Source organism: Anomaloglossus baeobatrachus, chromosome 1 (assembly GCF_048569485.1).
Source record: "Anomaloglossus baeobatrachus isolate aAnoBae1 chromosome 1, aAnoBae1.hap1, whole genome shotgun sequence".
NCBI lineage: Eukaryota > Metazoa > Chordata > Amphibia > Anura > Aromobatidae > Anomaloglossus > Anomaloglossus baeobatrachus.
Genome location: NC_134353.1, coordinates 748,245,439 through 748,261,902, shown reverse-complemented (window position 1 = coordinate 748,261,902; position 16,464 = coordinate 748,245,439). Strand labels below are relative to the sequence as shown.

The following is a 16,464-nucleotide window of genomic DNA, read 5'->3' as shown; positions in this document are numbered from 1 at the left end:
GTGGTCATGACACACTGTTATGGGGCGAGGATCTGCTGCTGACACTTTTATGGGGGTAATGTCCCCAAATTCTCTACTAAGGTACCCCATCCTGGCAATGATCCTGCTGCCTTGTATATGATCCCCATCCTTGTATATATGTCCCTCATCCTGGTATAGCCCCCGTCCTGATAAATACTCCTATCCGATAAATACCCCCATCCTGCTCATATACCTCATCCTTCTATATGGCCTGTATCCTATGGCACAGAAAAAAAATAAACGTTTATACTCACCTTTCCTCACTCCCTGCAGCATTACTCGTCTTCCTGTCTGTCAGCAGCAGTGCCGCTGACCTGTGTGGAGCCGTTCCCCTGCAGCATCGCGATGTCCTCCTGTCTGCTGGCTCGCTGATGTGTGTGGAGACTAGCGGTGCGCACAGCGATGACGTCATCGCTGTACTAACTGTTCTCTACACAGATCAGCGGGCCGGCAGACAGGAGGACATCGCGAAGCTGCAGGGACCGGTGAGTATACTGTACTTATTCACTGCAGTGAATACAGCCGCACATAATCACTCCAAGCTGTAGTTGCCAGGGGTGATCACGCAGGCCGGCTCTTTAGTTTGTGCGCACCCCGCCCATCATCCCACCCACCTGTCAGCGCCATCTTCAGCGTTGAGAGATGATGGGCGGGAGGATGCCTGCATATGAATGAGCGTGCCCACGTGGTCACAGCAGGCTGCTACAGCCTGCACATGCCGCCGATGACCCGCTCCACCACAGCACCCTCATTCCCCGCAGCCGTGCCCTCCAGACTATAAGACGCACCCCCCACTTTCCCCCAACATTTGGGGGGAAAAAAGTGAGTCTTATTGTCCGAAAAATACGGTACCTTATGGGGCCACATGAACGGGAGGGTTGTCAGAAGAGCTGGGGTCTGGTAATAGGAGGTCACTTATAATCATTATGGGTAAACAAAGACGTAGTCAGGGCACAATTCAAGGGTCACAATACCAGATGAGCACGTAGTAGTAAAACGGAGCAAGCAAAGTCAGAAAACGATCCAGGGTCCAAGACAGGAATAGGGAGTGGGCAGAGGAAGTCCAATAACAGTCCAGGGTCAGAATACCAAGCTCAGAATACTAGCAAACATACAAACTATGGTAATACAGCAGAGCCAGAGAATACAACTGGGAGAGTTCTGGGGGAGCATGCTCAGTAAAGAAGCCTGAGCAATTACCTAGAACATGGAACAGCTGAGCAAACACCACCTCCCAGAACCACCCTGGACTCCAGCATAGTGACCAAGCTGCTAGTTCATTATCAAGGACGGTGTCACAGAGCATCTCCAAAGGCAAGATGCTCTGCACAAAGGAATAGACATACTGCCAGATCTGTAAGTGCCGCAGAACATCTCCAAAGGCAAAATACTCTGCACAAGGAATGGACACACTGGCAGATCTGTAAGCACCACAGAGCATCTCCAGGTCTGTGAGATGCTCTGCACAGAGAATCGTGACACCCAGCCTTATACTGAAAGAGATCAAAAATTGTTATGTACCCCAAAATGTTGGATATAAAAACCCTAACTTATCCCACAAAACCACCAGCCCCCAGTCTGGATCCATCACCTGTCACTAGAAATATAATGAGATCCCACATTACTGTTAAAACAAAGACTTTAGGAAAGCAACATGACTCCCACCCCTCAAATAAAATCCAGTGAAATCTGTGCTTCCAAATCACAATATCCCCTTAAATCTGAGCTCCACTGTGCCTAAGCCCCAATAAGTGACTGCCTGTTTGGCATTGCTGTAGTGGAGAGAGCCCAATTAACAATTTACAGGGTACATGTCTCCAGAAACACAAGCTGGGCACTAATCTGGCATTTTTGCAATTTCTAGAAAAAAAACATGATGTGGATGTTACAAGTGAACACACCCGTGGGGCTAAAATAGTCACTGCAGCTGTTCATTGAGAGGTGCAATTTCTAAAAGAAGGTCAGTTTTGGGGCGGAGGTTCTGCTATTCTGACAGTTTTGGGGCTCCGCAAATGTCGCCTACAAACTATTCCAGGAAAACCTGTGCTCTAAAAGCTAAATAGCGTTAATTTCTACTAAGCCCTACGATATATGGGGCATCACTGCATTTGGGACAAATTGCAAAACAAATTCTGGCGTCCAACTTCACCTATCTTGAATAATTTGCAATTAATAATCTACCACTAAAATTTTATAATTCCTTGTCCCAATGTTATAAAATTCAAGATACCCACTATATCCTAGATGAACTACTTAAACAGTGACATTTCCAAAATGGGGTCACTTGTAGGGGTTTCTACTGTTCTGGCACCTCATGGGTTCAGCTAATCTATTCAAGTGGAATATACATTTTAAAAGCCAAGTAGCTCTTCCCATCTGATCCCCACTAAAAAATTGTCCTGTGTATTTTCTCCTATTACTCTTTGTGTGCATTAAAACGTAGAGACTAAAGTAACATTTTAGTGGAAAAGCCTATATTTTTTAATGTCATGGTCCATTCTTGTAAAATTTTGTGATGTAATTTGTTGGTTAAAAATGCTCACCACATTCCTAGATTAATTCCTTATGGGGTTTGGTTTGCCACATGCGGTTACTTGTGGGTGTTTCTACATTTTGGACACCTCAGGGACTCTGTAAATGTAAAACGGTGTCCAAATTTGTGTTCCAAAAATAAATCGTGTTCTTGGCTTTCCAAGTTTTAACATATATCAAACATTAGTTTTTAACCACATATGGGATATCGGGAGAAATTGCATAACAAAAAATTATGGGGTCCATTTTCCCCTGTAAATTCTCATAGAAATTATAAATTGGATGCTAAAGCAGTACTTTAGTGGAAAAATGTAATTTTTTTTATCTTACATCTAAATGTTATACATTTTTGACATGCCAGGGAATCTGCAAATGCAACATGGCATTCACAGTCTGTTTCCAGCAAATTTATGCTCCAAAAATCAAATATCGTTCTTTCCTTTTCTGGGCCCTGCCATGTGGCAAAATATCTATTTTTGACCACATATCGGGTGTAATTGTGTTCAGTAGAAGTTGGGTAACAAATTATGGGAGTTTATTTTCATCCGTCATCCCTTGTGAAAATTACATATTTGGGGCTAAAACAACATTTTAATGGAAAAAACTAAATTTATTTCACATCCAAATTTTTATTTTCACATCCAAAGTACTGTGAAGCACCTATGGGTTAAAAATGCTCAACACACCCCTAAATAAATTCCTTGAGGGGTCTTGTTTCCAAAATGGGGTCCCTTGTCTTAATTCTCTGCTATGTTGGCATATCAAGGACTCTGCAACTGTCCACATGTCCAAATACCACCTACACATGTCCACCCAAATTTGCATTCCAAAACTCTAATAACGCTTTTTCCATTCCAGACCCTGCCGTGAGCCCAAACCGCAGTTTTTTTACTACATATTGGATGTTGCTACTAACAGAATATACTACATTACAAATTATTGGGTCAGTTATCATCTATTAACCCTTGTTAAAATGACAAACTTGTGGCCAAAACAACATTTTACATAGTTTTTCATTATCACGCCAAAATATTAAAGTTCTGTCAAGTACATGTGGGTTCAAAGTGCTCAACACATCCCTAGATGCATTCATCAAGGGGTTTAGTTTCCAAAATTGGGTCACTTGTGGGGGTTTCTGCTGTTTTGGTACCTCAAGGGCTCTGCACATGAGGCATGATGTCTGCAATCTGTTCTAGACGAATTTATACTCCAATAGCGCTTTTTCAATTCGAGGGAAATTGCGTAACTTATTTTAGGGTCCATTTCTCCTTGCACCACCTGTGAAAATTAAAAATGTGCAGCTTAAGGAAAAGTGAATTGGAAAAATGAAAACTCACATTTTTTCCACTAAAATATTACTTAACCCCTTTACTCCTGGGTGATTTTCCATTTTCGTTTTTCCCTTCCCTTCTTCCGAGAGCCATAACTTTTTTTATTTTTCCGTTTATCTTGCCAAATAAGAGCTTGTTTTTTGCGGGACGAGTTGTACTTTTGAATGAAACCATTAGTTTTACTATATAGTGTACTGGAAAACGGGGAAAAAATTCCAACTGCGATGAAATTTTAAAAAAAAGTGCAATTACACAATAGTTTTTGGGTTCTTTTATTTACTGTATGTAAAACTGATATGTTGGTACAGTTAGGTCCAGAAATATTTGGACAGTGACACAAGTTTTGTTATTTTAGCTGTTTACAAAAACATGTTCAGAAATACAATTATATATATAATATGGGCTGAAAGTGCACACTCCCAGCTGCAATATGAGAGTTTTCACATCCAAATCGGAGAAAGGGTTTAGGAATCATAGCTCTGTAATGCATAGCCTCCTCTTTTTCAAGGGACCAAAAGTAATTGGACAAGGGACTCTAAGGGCTGCAATTAACTCTGAAGGCGTCTCCCTCGTTAACCTGTAATCAATGAAGTAGTTAAAAGGTCTGGGGTTGATTACAGGTGTGTGGTTTTGCATTTGGAAGCTGTTGCTGTGACCAGACAACATGCGGTCTAAGGAACTCTCAATTGAGGTGAAGCAGAACATCCTGAGGCTGAAAAAAAAGAAAAAATCCATCAGAGAGATAGCAGACATGCTTGGAGTAGCAAAATCAACAGTCGGGTACATTCTGAGAAAAAAGGAATTGACTGGTGAGCTTGGGAACTCAAAAAGGCCTGGGCATCCACGGATGACAACAGTGGTGGATGATCGCCGCATACTTTCTTTGGTGAAGAAGAACCCGTTCACAACATCAACTGAAGTCCAGAACACTCTCAGTGAAGTAGGTGTATCTGTCTCTAAGTCAACAGTAAAGAGAAGACTCCATGAAAGTAAATACAAAGGGTTCACATCTAGATGCAAACCATTCATCAATTCCAAAAATAGACAGGCCAGAGTTAAATTTGCTGAAAAACACCTCATGAAGCCAGCTCAGTTCTGGAAAAGTATTCTATGGACAGATGAGACCAAGATCACCCTGTACCAGAATGATGGGAAGAAAAAAGTTTGGAGAAGAAAGGGAACGGCACATGATCCAAGGCACACCACATCCTCTGTAAAACATGGTGGAGGCAACGTGATGGCATGGGCATGCATGGCTTTTAATGGCACTGGGTCACTTGTGTTTATTGATGACATAACAGCAGACAAGAGTAGCCGGATGAATTCTGAAGTGTACCGGGATATACTTTCAGCCCAGATTCAGCCAAATGCCGCAAAGTTGATCGGACGGCGCTTAATAGTACAGATGGACAATGACCCCAAGCATACAGCCAAAGCTACCCAGGAGTTCATGAGTGCAAAAAAGTGGAACATTCTGCAATGGCCAAGTCAATCACCAGATCTTAACCCAATTGAGCATGCATTTCACTTGCTCAAATCCAGACTTAAGACGGAAAGACCCACAAACAAGCAAGACCTGAAGGCTGCGGCTGTAAAGGCCTGGCAAAGCATTAAGAAGGAGGAAACCCAGCGTTTGGTGATGTCCATGGGTTCCAGACTTAAGGCAGTGATTGCCTCCAAAGGATTCGCTACAAAATATTGAAAATAAAAATATTTTGTTTGGGTTTGGTTTATTTGTCCAATTACTTTTGACCTCCTAAAATGTGGAGTGTTTGTAAAGAAATGTGTACAATTCCTACAATTTCTATCAGATATTTTTGTTTAAACCTTCAAATTAAACGTTACAATCTGCACTTGAATTCTGTTGTAGAGGTTTCATTTCAAATCCAATGTGGTGGCATGCAGAGCCCAACTCGCGAAAATTGTGTCACTGTCCAAATATTTCTGGACCTAACTGTATAATGCCTCAGGTCAGTACGAGCTCATAGATACCAAGCATGTATGCATTTACTTCTATACAGGGGCAAAAAAAATCAGACATTTTCCAAAAAAAGAATTTTGCTTTTGTCGCCATTTTCTGAGATCCTTAGCGTTCTCAAATTTTGCGGCGGCCAAAAAACGTAATTTTGACATTTTGAATTTTTTTCTTGCCACGCTATATAGCAATCAGATTAATTGATTTTATATTTTGTTAGAACTGGCATTTCTGAATAACAAATATGTGTATGTTTTTAATTTTTTAACTGTCTTATTTTCAATGGGGTGAAAGTGGGGTGATTTGAACTGTTAGTTTTTTTTTTATTTTTTCATACTTATTAAAACTTTTGTTTTTACAATTTTTATTTATTTTACTAGTCCTCCTAGGGAACTTTATCATTGCAGAGTTCGCCTGTGCATTTCTGCTGATCAGTGCTGCATCACTCTGATCAGCAGAAATGCTCATCTCCTGTTAGTGCCGATTTTGCACTAGAATGGTAGAATCCGTGGTAGAATTACGGCAAAACCATGGTAAAAATGCTGAAAGAATTGACATGCTCATTCTTTCAAAAACGCTGCAAAAACCAAGGAGGTTGACAAAACCGTCAGGAAAAAACTACAGGTGTTTTATGTGTGCATGAGATTTCAGGAATCTCATAGACTTTGCTGGGGCTGTGAACGCAGCTTTTTATTAGCATGAATTTGCATAAAACCAAGGCAACAACTATGCTAAATAACGCTGCAAATCCACCCTGTGTGAACATATCCTTACAATTTTTAAAATGGATTCATTTCTGAGGGTTTCCCAATACATACAAAGTGTCTTCAAAACTGAATAGGTCTGTAAAACATTGCATTTGTTTTCTTGGAAAAACGTTTCCCTTCTAACTGTATAAGGAAATAAAAGGGCATTTGAAAAAGCATGACGTAAAGTAGAGATATGGAGGATGTTATTTATTAATTATTTTGAGTGCTATGAAAGTTTGAAAATTGCAAATTTTTCAAAATTTTCATTACATTTCAGATATTTCACAAAAAAAACCTTAATTCACCGCAAACATAAAGTACAATGTGTCACAAAAAAAAGAATCTTACACTGGTCATGTGGGCTTGTTAGAGTGATACTTCTAGTCCTTTGTTTACAGCAGAGCTCCATATTATCGGAGGCAGAATTACAATGACAGGTAACGCCTCCATATACAGATGATAGCACCAATCAAAATAGTCTATGTCACAGACGTCCCTGCTCCTCCCTTCACAATAACCTTTTCACACACTCATTAGACACTTAGGCTATGTGCGCACAGTGCGTTTTTCGCGGCGTTTTTGCACGTTTTTCGGGTGCGTTTTTGGCCTCAAAACTGCAGGACTTTGCTTCCCCAGCAAAGTCTATGAGTTTTCATTTTTGCTGTCCGCACACATCTGTTTTTTTTCAGCTGCGTTTTTGTGGTGCCACAAAAAAGCAGCATGTCAATTATTCCCGCGTTTTTCACTGCGCTTTTCATCCATTGAGTTCAATGGGATGTTGAAAGACACAATGAGAAACGCAAATAGCTGCGTTTTGGTGCGTTTTGGTGCGTTTCTAAGACCAAAAACGCAGCTATAAACGCAGGAGGTGGGTAGTAAAGTGACATGTACAGGAAGAGGATTCCTTCTGTCAGTATATACAGAAGCGTGAATCCTCCCGGTACCATCACCGTCGCGTCCACCTTCGGTCCTGTGCATGTATGCTGCCGTGCGGCGCCATGTACAGGCAGGAGGTGGAAGCGGCTGCGAAAACAAAAGTTAACAGTAGAAAAAAAAAAAAAGTTATACTCACCTGTCTGCAGCCTCCCGGTGCCATGCCCGCTCCCAGATCCTCTCACGGTATCGCCACCCCCGCTCCGGCTGTGTGCAGACGGCCAGGAAAGCTCCGATGGATGCAGGACCTGGCGATGGATCACCTGATGCAGTCACCTGACGCATCAGGTGATCGTAAGTATCGCGGTGACGCGGGCGCCCGGCCGGTATCAGTGGATGCGTCAGGAGACTTCATCCCTGATTACCGGCAGCTGCTGCAGCGATCGGACGGGATCAGACTCCCGCCCCATCGCTCCAGGAGCTGCCGGTAATCAGCACATAAGTGAGTATTATTTATTTATTTATTTATTTATTTTGCACCGATGCATCTGCTGATTGTATAAACGGCTTTTATACAATCAGCTGATGTGTGATGTGATTCAGGCCCTTGATCCTGACCCATCATCTGATCGCTTTGCCTTCCAGCAAACCGATCAGATGATATTGGATCCGGATTGGACGGCGCGGGACCCTGACCCAGGATTACTGCGGAGGGGGGTTCTTTATTTCAATAAAGATGGAGTCACTAATTGTGTTGTGTTTTATTTCTAATAAAAATATTTTTCTGTGTGTTGTGTTTTTTTTTTATCTTTACTAGAAATTCATGGTGGCCATGTCTAATATTGGCGTAACACCATGAATTTCGGGCTTAGGGCTAGCTGATAATATACAGCTAGCCCTAACCCCATTATTACCCGGCGAGCCACCCGCCATCAGGGCAGCTGGAAGAGTTGGATACAGCGCCAGAAGATGGCGCTTCTATGAAAGCGCCATTTCCTGGGGTGGCTGCGGGACTGCAATTCACAGCGGGGGATGCCCAGAAAGCATGGGCACCCTGCACTGTGGATTCCAATCCCCAGCTGCCTAGTTGTACCCGGCTGGACTCAAAAATTGGGCGAAGCCCACGTCATTTTTTTTTTTTAAATTATTTCATGAAATTCATGAAATAATTTAAAAAAAAAGGGCTTCCCTATATTTTTGTTTCCCAGCCGGGTACAAATAGGCAGCTGGGGGTTGGGGGCAGCCGTACCTGCCTGCTGTACCCGGCTAGCATACAAAAATATGGCGAAGCCCACGTCATTTTTTTTGTTTGGGGGGGCAAAGAAATCCTGCATACAGTCCTGGAAGGAGGATGCTGAGCCTTGTAGTTCGACAGCTGCTGTCTGCTCTCCTGCATACACTATTGGATGGAGGATGCTGAGCCTTGTAGGTCTGCTCCCCCTGACTCTCCCTCAAGCATACAGTCCTGGATGGAGCATGCTGAGCCTTGTAGTTCTGCAGCTGCTGTCTGCTCTTCTGCATACACTAGTGGAGAATGAAGAACACATTGAAGAAGGAAATGACATCAGACCTTTTTTTTTTTGTTAACTGATAAAAAACGCATAAGGACGCAGTGAGCAAAAACGCAGCAAAAAAACGCACCAAATCGCGGCAAAACGCGTGCGTTTTTTGCCGCGTTTTTTCGACGCAGGTGCGTTTTTAGCGGCCAAAAATGCACAAAAACGCAGCGTCAAAAAAACGCAGTGTGCGCACATAGCCTTAAGTGCAAAAGATAGAATCAGGATCCCACCATTGTGGCTATTAAACATAAGACCTTTTCCTGGAGGAAAAACCTATTGATGGCAGGAAACAACTTGATATTTTGACAAGTGTTCACCTTCAATCAGGACAACAAACCTGCTACAATGGATGGTTTAGATCTAAGCAAAGTGTCAGCCTGGTTACCGGAGGAACCACCAGTAATACCAGGCCTGGCTGCGGTTACCTACACTGAACTCTGGAGCTCTCACCTGAGCTCCGGAGTGCAACCTGGATTGAACTCTGGGTTTGCAGAACTGATTCCCCGGCGATTGCGGTTCAGTTCATGGTAGCTGCGGACAAGCCGGGCTGAACTACGAATCTGTCACCTGAGCTCCGGAGTTCAGCCCGGCCTGTCCACAGCTGTGACATGAACGGAACCACAATCGCCGGGGAATCAGTCGGCACTCGCGGTTCAGTCCTGCAAACCCAGAGTTCAGTCCAGGCTGTACTCCGGAGCTCAGGTGAGAGCTCCAGAGTTCAGTGCAGGTAACCGCGACCAGGCCTGGTATTACTGGAGAGTCCTCTGGTAACCAATCCGATTCTGTCACAGCATATTCATGTGTGTGAATGGCACAGTCCAGACCTAAATCCCATTGATAATCTGTGACAAGACCTGAAAATTGCTGTTCACAGACGCCTCCATCCAATCTCACCGAACTAGAGCTTTTTTGAAGAGAATAGAATGTGAACAAATTTGAACCTCTAAATGTGCAACCAAAAAAGACTTTCATCAATAATTGCAGTGAATTGTGATCCTATACAGTATTGACTCGGGAAAACTGAATACAAATACATGTAAATTATTTAGTAAACCATTTATCATTTCCTTTACACTTAACAAATATTTGCTACATAGTGTTGGTACATCACATAAAATACATTTAAGTTTGTGGCTGTAATGTGAAAAAATGTAGAAAAGTTCATGGGGTATGAATACTTTTTCAAGGAACTGTACAGCAGCAAGCACAATGCCTAGTATCAGATGAAATGGTGTAAAGTATGACACCACCAGGCAAAATGTTCAGGGCTTATTTTTTAGGGGTTAGCCCAGGCCCCTTAGTTCCAGTGAAGCAAATTCTTAGGTGAGTTTTCTAGTATATTTAGATCGATGATTAATACTTTGGATAGATCATAAATTTACAAATGGATGGAGTCCAAAAACTGGCCCTGCCACTGATTGAAACAGTGTGCAAAGCGGAACATCAGAGCTGTGTACCCTGTTCAGGGTCTCTGCCAAGCGCTGTTTGTCAGTTCATGTGGGTTTTGGTTTTTTTTTTTAACAATCGAAACATCCTTTAATGTTTTAGCATACCAAGACACTTTGGATAATTACATGCTTCCAGCTTTGTGGGAACATTTTGGAGAAGCCCTTGTCTGTTCCAGCATGACTATCCTTAGTTCACAAAGCAAAGTCATGGTTGGATGAGTTTGGTGTGAAAGAACTTGACTGTCCGGCACAGGTCTCTGATCTCATCCCCATCAAACACCTTTAGGATTAATTAGAATGGGGAATGTGAGCAATAACTTCTCATACAATATCAGTGTCTGACCTCACAAATGCTCTTCTCTAAAATTTTGTAGAATGTCTTCACAGAAAACTAGCAAGAAAAAATAATCACTGATCTCGGGGAGACCAGCCAGAGAAAACACTGCTGGCAGCCAGCAAAGGCGCTCAACACCGTGAAATCCTAGGTGCATTGCCCCCTGGGAAGTATGCAAATAAAAAAAGGTCCATGGAGCCTCTGTTAGGAGTCTCGACACAGAAAATAGCCAGATATCCCTCCGGGAAGGACCCAGCCAAAGAGTGGTTCTTTTTTAGGAGACCACCATAACCAGCATATTAAGTGGCCCATTTAGTAAATATCCAACTCTTTGAGTTTAAAGATATGAAAAGGGAAATACCAAGGCCAGGTATCCATCCACAGACAGCTGTTTCGGTTCGGGGTATTGCCCCTCATCAGTTTGGAGTAGGATTCTGGCTAGGTGGGAGCAATGCCTTGTAAACCAGCAAGACAAACAATCACTCATCTCGGGCTATTTTTTGTGTCGAGACTCCTAACAGAGGCTCCACGGACCTTTTTTGATTTGCATACTTCACAGAAAACTATAAACTGCTTAGCTGTAATAGGGGGAACCAACTTTATGTTAAAGGATTATCCAGTCAATCTATGTGACTGCAGACTTGTGAATTGTCACAGCGTGCAGTGTGCACACTGCCGGGATTTCCTAGTGCTGGTGAAGGTAGGAGGTGGGCACGTGACCACGGATATGTGATTTGTATACATGTGGTCACAAGCCGAATAGACGTGCATGGCCTCACTCATTACAAGTGAATTGAGCGAGGCCAGACACATCTAGTTTGAAAGTGACCTGAAGTATGCAAATCCCATACTTGTAGTCATATGCCTGCTAACTGCCCCCAGCACCAGCAATGGAGAATCTTGACAGCATACAAACTGTGCGCTGTGAAGATTCACAAGTCAGTAGTAATATAGCGTGACTGCAGTCTTGTGCCCCAAGCCCGGACAGCGCCTTATGGAATTAGAATGGTATAAGATTCTGTAAGTGTAATGTCTAGGTGACCTAATATTTTTGTCCATATAGCATACACAAATGAAAAAAAGCAAATAGAATTAAACTTACAATTTATTTAGTTAGTTTAGTCACCTACTGAACAATCCCTTTTGAATATCTCTAGTGTACTTAATAAATTAGGCCGGTTTCACACTTGCGTTGTTTCGACGCAAATTGGCTCCGTCACTAATGTAGTACAGTTCATTTATTTACAGTGGAAGAGCGACAGCATGCTGCCTGCACTACCCGCATGTGTCCACATGGTGTCGCGCTTACACTGTAAATACAGTAAATGAACTGTACTACATAAGTGACGGAGCCCGTTTGCGTCGAAACAGCGCAAATGTGAAATTGGCCTTAACAAAAGCGTACTTACCTCCCAGACCGGTGATACTCCTCCACTCCGAACACTGTGTCTCCTATACTGTCTATGTCAATTCATTGTTGCAGCCTATCAGCGACTACCTATGTGTTACAGCCGTCAGAGTTCCATCATACGGGAGTGGGAAGACTGCAGCACATCAGAGGCTTCTGATAGGCTGCTGCATTCACATGACATACATATTATCACAAAATTTCTGGGAGACACAGCGATTGGAGTACAGGAGCATCACCGGTCCAGGAGGTAAGTATGCATTTTTTTATTTTATTAAAAGGTAGGGTGTCACGTTTTTTTATTTTTGTATTAAAAATAGTGATTATGAAATCAAGTATTTTTAATACAAAACTAAACTCACTGTTTATTTAGTTTTTATTTAATTCTAGTTTTACAGAAGCACTGGGGGCTGCCATCTTGGATTTGGTGTTTGTAATGACAGTTACTCACCTACTTTATGGCAGCCCCCAGGGCATAGACTCTGATAGTCGGGCTCCGACCCCTATACTTATTACAGGACAGCTCCCTACTGTGACCTGGATGCGCCACCTGGGCTGTCCAGATCACAGCAGAGGGAAGAGATCGGAGCCATGTTTGTGCAGCTCACAGCGTATGCTGTGTGCTGTACTTTTTCCCCTGTCACCTGCTCGGGATGTGTGAGTACGAGACGTCCCTTCACCTTCTACCGTCTCCAATAACACCCCCCGCTCTCTCCCCCCGGCCTGTGTGATTACCGGCGCCCCTCATCCTGCCGACGCTGCTACCGTCTCCAATAACACCTCCGCTCTCTCCCTCGGCCTGTGTGAGTACCGGCGCCCCACGTGTGTGATACTGTCTGCTGAGCTGTGTATCCAATCCTATCTTGTGTGATACTGTCTGCTGAGCTGTGTATCTAATCCTATCCTGTGTGATACTGTCTGCTGAGCTGGGTATCTAATCTTATCCTGTGTGATACTGCCTGCTGTTCTTGGTGACACTTTAGACATTTGTGGTCACCAACAAAATGGCTCTGCACTGTGTCCCTAAACTTCATTTTCCCTTATCCTTTTGGAAACACCCAGATTGGGAGGGGGAGGTGATATCACACAGGAGAGCAGATTCTGCCCACTTTTACTGAGTTGTAATGTGAGATAATTCTAGAGTAGGATTTTAGAAGCTGCTCCCTCTAGTGTTTAACAGTGGAACATATCAAACTTTTTAATTTTTTTTTAGATTTTGCTCAATTAAAACAAATAATATTTAAACAAAACATTAATACTTTACATTTTTTTAGTTAATTTTTTTTTTTTGGATGACACCTTCCCTTTAAGCACAACAGAGGCAATGCAATGGAGTCAACAAGGATGGGAGCAGCCCTTTATTCTTAAATCTCAAAAAGCTGTTTGTTAAAGTTGATCAGCAAGCAACGGCATTGAGGAGCCCTTTAGTAATAAGTGTGCCAAATTTATTAATGCAGCTTATTGAATCCATTTTCATTAAATCTAAGCCATGTTCTTAGCCTCAATTCCATTACAAAAGCTATAGATCATGTGTTCCTGATATGAATGGATTGTGTGGCTGTACAGCAATTATAGAGTAACCATCTATGCATAACTGACTTCAGTCATAGGGGGTCAGTCGGGACAAGATGAATTTATTTACATTCGATCCCAAGCAACCGCTGGTGTGAGTTATTCTCCAGCCGCCGACTGAGAGCAAATTCCTCCTTTTGTAAAATAATTCTAATTGTTTTGTATTGGTTTCTCATTGGACAACACAATAAAGTACAATGGATTTAGTAACTATATTGTATATTAAATAATAGTGCCATATTATACATTGGTGGTAATATTGTGTTTTACTTGTTTTTGTCCTTTTTTATTTATATATCTAACATTTTCAAAACTACGAATTTCAGAGAGGAAAATATACATCCAGCGAAATATTTATACGGATGGAAGTTCCTGCAGCGACTGATATAGAACTATCACCTCTTATTACGAAAGGATTCATCAGGGCCCCAGAAACTCCTACCTGGTGTCAATGTTTAAAATGCCAGAAAGAAAATGGGTTTGAAAATCAACTCTGCTGCCGATCGAAAAAAGGGGAGTGCATTACTAACTCCATTATGTTTAAAAAACTGGTCCTGGACCGACACATATTGGACTACATTCTCCAGTACAATGATCCATTATTAAACGCTCACGGTTTAGACAGTGAAAAGCTTGTAAATTGCGCAGAAGAGCAATATATACAGTGGCGTTTTGGCTCTAATAAAGACATAATGAGCTTTGCCAAGGTCCCAAGCTGCTGTAAATTTGAGATTAGATCTAAATTTGACAGTACCATTTGAGAAACCTTAGAAGATGCAAATGCGCAATCATCTGATGTTTTACAGAAACGCTTTGCTAAAACAGCAGCATCAGTGATGATTATGCTATCAGTAATAGTCACTTTGACTTTTTGTTTTATATTAGTTTTAGGAAAAGAAAAATGTTATTAATGTTTACCTAAGATATATGAGCTATTTATCAATATTAGATGGCACCTTGACTATTGATAATTATAGCTATAACTGATATTTGATCCTTAGGGGTATTTTACACGTTGCGACATCGCTAGCATCGGCTAGCGATGCCGAGCGTGATAGCACCCGCCCCCGTCACACATGCGATATGTGGTGATTGCTGCCGTAGCGAACATTATTGCTATGGCAGCTTCACACGCACATACCTGCTCTGCGACGTCGCTGTGACTGACGAAATATCCCTCCTTCAAGGGGGAGGTGCGTTCGTCGTCACTGCAACATCATAATTGGGCGGCCAATAGAAGCGGAGGGGCGGAGATGAGCGGGACATAACATCCCGCCCACCTTCTCCCTTCCGCATTGTCGTCGGGACGCAGGTAAGGAGATGTTTGTCGCTCCTGCGGGTTTACACACAGCGATGTGTGGACCTACAGGAACGACAAACAACATCGTACCTGCGGTCTACCTGACATTATGGAAATGAACGACGCTACACAGATCAACGATTTTCGACGCTTTTGCGATCATTTATCGTCGCACCTAAGATTTACACGTTGCGATGCCGTTACCGGCACCGGATGTTCGTCACTAACGACGTGACCCCGACGATATTTCGGAAGCGACGTCGCAACGTGTAAAGCCCCCCTTACTGTAGCTGGCTGACATAAGGTATTTTTTGTACTCAGCGTGTACCTCATTTGGGAACATATCATTTACTTGGTACCTCATTTTTGGAATATATTACTAACTTGGCAATTTGCCTTTTTTGAAATGAACTAGGTACTGGTTTGATGGAGTACCCTTGTATTAATATCACTGAGTGTACTGGTTATAGACATTTGATTTATTAGTTGATAACTATGGTCTGTTAATAGCCCTATATAAATGTGACATCATTACGCACACAATTTGTAATTGCATGGTAGGTTATTTATAGGGAGAGCGAGGGATAGCCGACGAGGAAAGGGGTCACCCAGTTAAGTTAGGGTGTCATACACTCCGTTGCTAGGCAGGGGTCAGACATAGTGGCCCATCAGGGTCACCAGAGTTTAGGTATTCATTTTTGGTAATTGTGACCACATTGTTTGACCTCTGTCTATAGTTATCATATATTCGGTTACCCCTGTTCTATTATTGTCTCCCTATTATTGATGTTTGTTTGACTTTTGAATTTGCGGGTTATTTCACCTGGGCGATTTTAATAATATTTAATAAAAATGTATTTTATAGGGATTTGTGTTGTTAACTTGTTAAAAAACATTCCCAAAACTAATTTTGATTGTTAGCCAAAAAGAAAAAAGGCCAGCTTACCGGTAGTAGATATCCCTCATGTAGCGTCTATGTCCTGTGAAGCCGCACGGAGCAGGGTGGATACCCTTCCAGGAGCAGATAGTTAAACAGTTTAAAAAACTCCAGCGAATCCAAGTGGACAAAAAAGATTTTTCTTATAAAAAATACAAATTTTTATTTGTTAATCTGATTAAAAAGTACTACATTTACTTTAAATGGCTGATAGAAAACTAACAGGGTGTCCCAGACTACACGTTTCAGCGATATGCTATACCTTCATCAGACGATGATGAAGGCATAGTACAGTTAGGTCCAGAAATATTTGGACAGTGACACAATTTTCGCGAGTTGGGCTCTGCATGCCACCACATTGGATTTGAAATGAAACCTCTACAACAGAATTCAAGTGCAGATTGTAACGTTTAATTTGAAGGTTT

At 42.2% G+C, this 16,464-nt stretch overlaps 1 protein-coding gene across 1 annotated transcript in view; it reads left to right on the top strand.

The window, feature by feature from the left end:
- The window catches only part of P2RX7 (purinergic receptor P2X 7), a 109,375-nt gene extending 93,168 nt beyond the window's left edge, over positions 1-16,207 (top strand). Inside the window, exon 13 of the mRNA XM_075341830.1 lies at positions 14,129-16,207. Coding sequence (XP_075197945.1) covers positions 14,129-14,563 — 435 coding nt within the window. The 3' untranslated portion in view covers positions 14,564-16,207. The remainder of the gene's footprint in view (positions 1-14,128) is intronic.
- The last annotated feature ends 257 nt before the right edge of the window (positions 16,208-16,464 follow it).